At 36.0% G+C, this 7,818-nt stretch overlaps 1 protein-coding gene across 1 annotated transcript; it reads right to left on the reverse strand.

Moving 5' to 3' along the window:
• Positions 1–1,281: 1,281 nt before the first annotated feature.
• On the reverse strand, positions 1,282–7,598 carry LOC108224881 (probable phospholipid-transporting ATPase 4). Its single transcript, XM_017399624.2, has 11 exons — positions 7,427–7,598; positions 4,887–6,774; positions 4,695–4,805; positions 4,002–4,278; positions 3,834–3,922; positions 3,654–3,738; positions 3,367–3,576; positions 3,120–3,245; positions 2,553–2,651; positions 2,143–2,334; positions 1,282–2,045 (listed from the first exon to the last, which is right to left on the reverse strand). Exons 2-11 carry the CDS (start codon positions 6,707–6,709, stop codon positions 1,389–1,391), a joined length of 3,669 nt encoding a protein of 1,222 aa, XP_017255113.1. The 5' UTR covers positions 6,710–6,774; positions 7,427–7,598; the 3' UTR covers positions 1,282–1,388.
• Between the last annotated feature and the right edge of the window lie 220 nt (positions 7,599–7,818).

Below are 7,818 nucleotides of genomic sequence, written 5' to 3' on the forward strand. Positions count from 1 at the left end.
CTACTCCAGATCTAATATCCTCGAACTCCAATTCCAATGCACATCAACTCGCTCTTAAATCAAACCTGAAAATTGTAAGTAATGAGTTATACAGCCCAGCAAGCAACTAATCGATCCAACTAGTCGGGCCAAGTAACATGTATACACATAAGATAAAATATATTTTTTTATACGATAACAATATACGCAACAAATACTTACAAAACACTTTCATGTTCTTATTCGATGCCACAATCACATGGTGAACAATAACTCAGAACTCATAGTTTATACCACGACCACTACAACCCGGTGATAACGGTCCTGAATTTTCTGAAAACTGTCACTATAACCCGGTGACTCGGTCCTTATTCTTATTCTTATTTTCACAAACCATGGCATAAATAAGAGTTCCGAAATTATCGTCAACACCGCACATATACGAGAACGAAAATCAATTCAAAATATGATCACTTAGCCCAAATTTATACAATCAAATATAAACATATAACACATAATTTTTAAAACACTAGAAAGATCGGTCAGAAACTTACCTCAACACCGAAATCAAATATTCAACACCATCATAGATCATATAATCAATCCTTAGCAACCAATCAAAATTACATCCTCTTAAAACTCCAAAAGCCTCCATGATTCCAATCTGCCCAGATCACTATATTTTGACCCCCTAAACGACATTTTTCGGAAAAACTCAAAACACAAAAGAGTTAGAGTATGAAAAGACCTTTCCGAAAAGGTATGGCTCATCAAAAACGGACTCATAACGAATCGGAAATTAAATAAAACGTCTGCTGATTCAGATTCAAAGCGAAAAACAGGACCTGAATATGTTTTGTAATTTTGAGAACAGTTCAAAAAATAATCTGAGAAAACATTGTGAACGAAAGTTGTATACAATTGAAAGAACTTTCCAAAACATCAAGAATCATCGAAATCCGATAAGAATTGATTTTCAACGAATTTTACAAGAAAACTTATTTGTATGAATAAAGGCCTGTGAATTTTTGTAAGAAAAACGAAGAAAAGATTAGGAGGCTCTCACAAGATTATAAAATAATGATGAGGGATCGAATCAATATATAAAGAGTCTGCGAACCCTAATTCTATACCTACCCGTTATCCGAATACAAGATCCATATTATAATTCCATTATCCTAATTCAATTTTAAATCCTAATTATAATCTAATTTTAATCCTTTATTATTATTACTAATCAGTGAATATAATTCTAAAAATTACGGGATATTACAGTATAAGTTTATAAGAATACCTTGAACAACACTACCAACTTGAAAAAATTTGATTAATCAAAATTCCAAAGCCAATAAAATATATATACGTTAGTCCCGGGGAGCAAAAGAATAATGACAATGTAACAGCAGACACTATAAGCTGGGAGATATCGGAGAGGATATTTTATGTAATCTCCCTTTCAACTGTCTAATAGATGCATCTACTCTTGCTGAGAAGCCTATCTTTGTCTCTTGTCTCGCTTTGGACCGCTCTTCTGTCCACATGTTTCCGTCTTCTTTGTCCTTTCTGTAGTACTTGATTTCTTGGATGATGTGATGATCCATCGGAAAGAATTCTCTTTGGAAAGATATGTGAGCAAAGTAGGGGAGATTACATGTAGTCGTTACCAACAGTGTAGTGATCCAGTATAGTGGAGCAGGAGCGAGGGCTTCTATGAAAATCATGAAGGCATTTCGAGAAGTAACAGGCGATACCATGCCATATAGAAATAGAAGTATGTACCAAGTTACGATGCTTCCCCAAACCAGCAAGTGTTGTATCCATGTGAAATGACTCATTGTAAGAGCAATCTGGCAGTTGACAGCCCAAATGATGCAGGTAAACATGTTGGTGCCGACAACTGCCATGTCTGCAGTCTCCCCTCCTCTACGAAAGGCCTGATCATAAAAGATGAAGATGTTGAACAAGAAGATCACAAGGGAAGAATAGATTCCATTTCCCATCCATCCAAATATCCGATACCAGTCAAAGAACAGGTTTTTGGGTCCTTGCTGATACAATGCTGGAAACTGTAAAACAATCTCTGAGGTGTGAGTATAAGTTCAAACACACTAGTAAATAAGTGTACATAAAAATTTTGAAGCGAAATTTTATCAGGGAACTGACATGTAAGCAGACTTCAGATGAAACATCTTGTTCAAAGACTCCAAGTGAGATGACAGGCAATGACGTAAGAACAGCATTGAATAATAACATATACCAATCATCATAAACTGACTGCCCAGAAAAGCCGGCAAATGCCTCAAAGTAGAACAGCGTAAGCCCGAAGGTAATATTCTTGTAGAAGAAATAACATATCTGCACAGAATTGCAAATCCATGAGAATAGATTTAAACTGCCAACTTTAGCACAAAAGTAAACAGGGTACCTGTGCTTAAGCATACACAGAAAGTGTTACCAGTTTTGGTGATGTTTATATAAATTTACTTTTCTTATCTACTGAAAAACCTAAGCATTTAATAATTCACTCCAAACAGTAACAAGCACCACAGATATAGTATCTTCTAAGTTAGTACCATTTGAGCGATCCTTTTATAGCACCAGTGTCCGTGGACAACTAAGAGTCTCTCCAAAAACTGGAACTGTGCAATAGAAAAGTCACTAGACATCACAGCCTGCAAAATGTGAGAAGTTGAGAACTAGATGAGAGTGAGAAACTCGAAAAAGACCAAGAGGCAAGAACCGATACTCTTCACTACATATGATGACAATATCGGAGAAGACAAAATCCTGAAGTACTGTTATATGCTGTCACACCACAAGAACTCTTGCGGTATTTTCCTACGACTATCAACAGACAATATTTGCTGTGGTTTGGAAAAAAAATGATTTTTGGAAAATAAACTTGAAATTCCAAGCAAGGAAGACACAGCCTGATGCATAACATAAATAACTGCATCTATAAAAATGTTCACTCAACTACGCTGATGTATAAAATGAACACGTTTCGCTCCCAATATCTTTAATTGAGATAATAAATTATCTACCTTGAAGCTGTCCTGGTTTTTACATATTTATATTTATTACCAAACAAAATCATGTCAACAAAATGGATGCTACGACCCTGTTAAAACATCAAGCACCTGCATTCCTTCCGCACCACTAATGCCAACACCGATATCAGCCTCTTGAATCATTCCAACATCATTTGCACCATCACCAATGGCTAATGTGGTCTTTCCAGTTCCTTCTTTTACTAATCTTGTTACCTGGAAGACCAGGTAGTAATAAAATACAAATAATGTGAAAACAATAATACCCTGTCAAAAAGTCTATTATTTGAAACAAGAATTTCAGATAACAATTATATAATCGAATGAAGTATTTTACCAGAGCCTTCTGCTTAGGAGAGACACGACAGCATATCACAGAGGCGCATTGAACTGCTAAATGTAAGAACTGATGCTTCATATCAGGCTCCAACACATAACTTAGCATTTTACCATCAATTATTAAGGCAAAAGCTGCATGAGGATCTTTTTCTAGCTCTACCATTTGAGATGCATCAGTGAGTTGCATCAAAATGTTCTCCTTTACTACCTAATTAGTAACGTTATATAGCGGATATTAGTCCAAACATGAACAGAGATTAATTTTTTTACTTCGATAACAAGTACCTCTTTGGTTTCTTGGGCTAGCATATCTGCACTTGCGGCTATACAGATTTGATTCATGCCGCGTCGAAGTAGACTGCATGCAAATCTATATCATGTAGCAAAAAATTGTGCTTAAGTTACAGGACCAGCTTAAAGTAAAAATAACAAATGATACTGAATGAGTGCAACCCTCAAGCTTACCCTATATTGATTGCAGTTTCCATCTTATCACCTGTTAGAACCCATATCTTGAGACCAGCTTGAGCTAGTTTATCTATACACTGAGGCACCTGATTTTGAGATAGAGTAAGTAAGTTAAGGAACCTGGCATAGATCAGCACACATGTGATTAATTAATTATTATATTACCCCTTTTTGTAATTTGTCCTCTACAGCAGTAGCGCCAAGAAGGATCATGTTTTTTTCCATCATATCTGATATGCGCTCAAGCATTCTCTCCCTATTACCACCAATAGAGGTTTTTGCTCTAAGAAACTCCTCATTCCAAACAACATATTCGGCCTCCTCAATCTTCTTGTAAGCAAGTGCTAGTGTACGCAAACCAGCTTCCCCATACTCAGTCAAATGTCGTGTAGTAGCTTCCTTAAACATACTTCCATGCTTTGATAACCGCTCAAAGATGACGCTACATTATTTACAACTAGTAAACTAGAGATAAACTAGGAAAAAAACTACATTCAACAGAAGTTCGAACTTCACTGTTTTGGAAATTGATATTAAGAGTGAGACTACCACAAAGTGGAGATAAACCCTCTCTATCCGGGACCAGATATTAAGACAAGATGATATAATATTTGATATTCATCTACTTACTATAACGTTTCCTATTCAGATAAAATTAAGAATTCCGTATGGAATTTTATTATTATAAGGAGTAAAATATAATTTAATATTATATTGTGAAATAGATATATTTATCATGGTCCATTATACTTAATAGGATTTTGTGTATCAGACGCGGTTATTTAAAACAGATCATCAACCATGATTTCCGTTTGACAAGAAATAAATTGAGATAATATAGGAAGTGCAGAACAATACCTGTCTGCGCCTTTGCACAACAGAAAAATCTGCCCATCCTCATCCCTTACAATTACAGACATTCTCTTCCTTTTGCTAGTAAAATCCAGCAGATTGAGAAGTTTAAACTCCCTGAATATTGTCAGAACATGTGTCATGTGTCAATCAACGGATCCAAGACTGGACAACAATAATAAAGATATACTTTCTGACCTTTCAATGTATCCTGTAGAGAAAGGATGTCTTTCACGCACAAAAATGCTTGATTGAGTCCTTTTACAGAACTCAAATCCAAGTTCTCTTGCTGCAACAAGGAAAGCTCCTTCATCTGGTGACTCTGCTTCATAACTAAAGCTGCCAGTCTCCTCAATTAGCTCAGGGATGGCTGTGTGGCAAATGGCAAGTGTCCTTAGGAATAACAAAAGTATCTCTGCATGGGGTTCCTTTGACCAATTACCATTTGTGATGCGGCTGTCCTCAAAATTAAACCCTTTGACTAGAGGTTTGTGATGGTTTTCAAGCTTAGAATGAACAATATTCTCAAGCTCAATTTCTGATGGATGAAAACCACGACTAATGTTTAAAAAACCTGTGTCATTACTGTGCAAATAATTTTTTGCTAAATCATGATCCTGCTTGTTAAGGTCCATCGCCATCTGTTTTGATGCTGCAACTTCTACATCACTAGAAGAGATGCCATATGCAGTTCCAGCTATGGAACAATTCAGAAATTCCATATGATTGCAAGTCAAAGTTCCAGTTTTATCAGAGAGAATAGTGTCTACCTGGCCTAACTCCTCGTTTAGATTTGAAGTCCGTGCTTGAGCAGGAGTTCCTGTCTCTTCATCATACATGTGCAAATCCTGGTTAATAAATATTGCTTGCAGGACCTTGACAACCTCAATAGAAACATAAAGCGAGATGGGTATTAGATATCCATAAAGGATCAGAGCAGTGATCAGATGATAAAAACCAGACCTGTCAGGATCATTAGGATTATATAAACCTTTATCACCTGCAGGTAAATACCACGAATCTAGCATCTGGTATTTGGTTTTCACAGCAAAGCCTGTTGAGCTAATTACTGAGATCAAAACAAGAAGGGTGAAGAGAACGTATATAATTTTGTCCATCTGCTTTTCAACCTTGCTTCTTTTGGAAGGAGATTCCGTAGAGTTCTGCATGACTTTGCTGTCAGGGCCGGTATATATTACCACTCCATATACATAAGCTGTATTCCTAAGCTTTGAATCTCTGAGGAGAATCTGACTGGGATCAAGAGGATAGATTTGATGATTAAGATCAAGATTACCAACAAAGGTATAGAGGTTTGGGTTGGGGTCTTCGCATGTAATTGTACCTGAAAAGTTCTTGAAAGCATCTTCGTTGTACAGGGGCAAAGTTACCGCCAAAGATCTTTTAACCTTTAAGTTTGTTTCGCCATCTAAATTCATGGTCTCCACATAACAGATCCCATCTTCATAACTAGATGATAAAAGTAATAAATCTGCAGGAAAAAACTGATCCTTCTCTATTTTTACCACATCTCCAACCTGAATCTTAAACCATGGCTTATATGTAAATACCCCATTTGCCTTATGAACACTAGCTGTTCGCAGATTAACTTTTAGATCCTGAATAAATCTCCGCCAATCTTCCATCGCCTCCTTTGCCATACTGAGACCGACAACAAAGGCCAAAGGGGCAATCATACTAACAGATTTAAATGGTGTAACAGGTGAAAGTGACAAACTTGCAGCCAAAAGAAAGTAAAGGTTGGCTACTCGACGGAACTGCTCAAAAATAGCCTTGGGTAGAAACGTTATGATATTGTACTTTGTGGTTGAAATGTAATTTGAGACATACTTAAAAGGCTTCCTGCGGTGCATACGAGGCTGGTTGCAGTATACTGTTCGAGAATATCCAGGACCTTGGAATTGATGGGGTTGCTCTGCATCCTGAGACTGAGATCTCATACACCCAAATGTGTAAAGACTGCTCCACCGGAGCTTAGACCGGATCCTTCCATGTGCCATCTCCTCAGGTACCAGCTCGACACAGTGAAAATTATCTCATTGGTGTTTTCACAAACACCAGAAGCCTTTACCACACCCAGGAATAAAAAAAATCAGTAAATTCATACACTAAGATTTAATTCAAACTTTTGGAGGCTATCAAAATAATAGATAAACTGATCCACAAAGCACAACCTTCCCAAAACCAATTATAATTAAAACCGAGCTGAAACATTACTATGTTCTAAAATATACCAACATCAAAATTCAAACACAACTAAAAATAACTCATAATTCAGTCAATTCTGAAACTAGATAGTCTTTCGTTTATTGCAAAATTCATTATCCTCTACAACAGAACAACATCAAATTTCAAACAAAGCGATCATAGTCCTGTCACCTGTGATCCTATCAATTCTTAAACCCATTGTCTTAATTTCACAAAACTTCTAGAAAACAAATTTCGATATTCAGAACCATGCAATGAAGAAAAAACACCTGCTACAAAAATGCAAAAAAATACCATGAAAAGCTGATAACTTGTCAACAGTTCCGCACCAGTCTATATCATACACTGTCACACACCAAGAATCACACTATTTTCCCACCTAAACATAACTTAAACCAAACAAAATCTGTAGAAATCATAATCAAACAAGATACCATCTAATCACCTAAACAAAAATCAACCAAAAAATAAAAAATCTTGACACATAGAGATAGAGAGTAAAAGGGTACCTAAAATCATGCATAGCCAATCTTTCCGACAAACCCAAATGCAAAACAATAAGATCAAGTAAAGACCAGCGAAAAAATAGGTGATATAGAGAAATTTTATGTGTTTGTTCAGACAGGAAACAAGGTAGAAAAGGGGTTTAAGCAGGAAGCGTTTTTTGGGGTAACTAGTAGTAAACATTTTGTATTCTTTTTTTACCCACTTTATTATAATTTATTACTAATAATTTTAGTTTACCTTTTCTATTTACCTTGGGTTATGTCATGTGTGTGTTTTTAGGCCGGTATTCTTATTAAGGTAATATATTTAGGATTTGGAATATATATCATTTTTGGGAAATTTGGAAAACCGATTGTTCTTGGAAAAATATTTCATAAAATTCCTATAAATGTTG

This window comes from Daucus carota, chromosome 6 (genome assembly GCF_001625215.2).
Source record: "Daucus carota subsp. sativus chromosome 6, DH1 v3.0, whole genome shotgun sequence".
NCBI lineage: Eukaryota > Viridiplantae > Streptophyta > Magnoliopsida > Apiales > Apiaceae > Daucus > Daucus carota.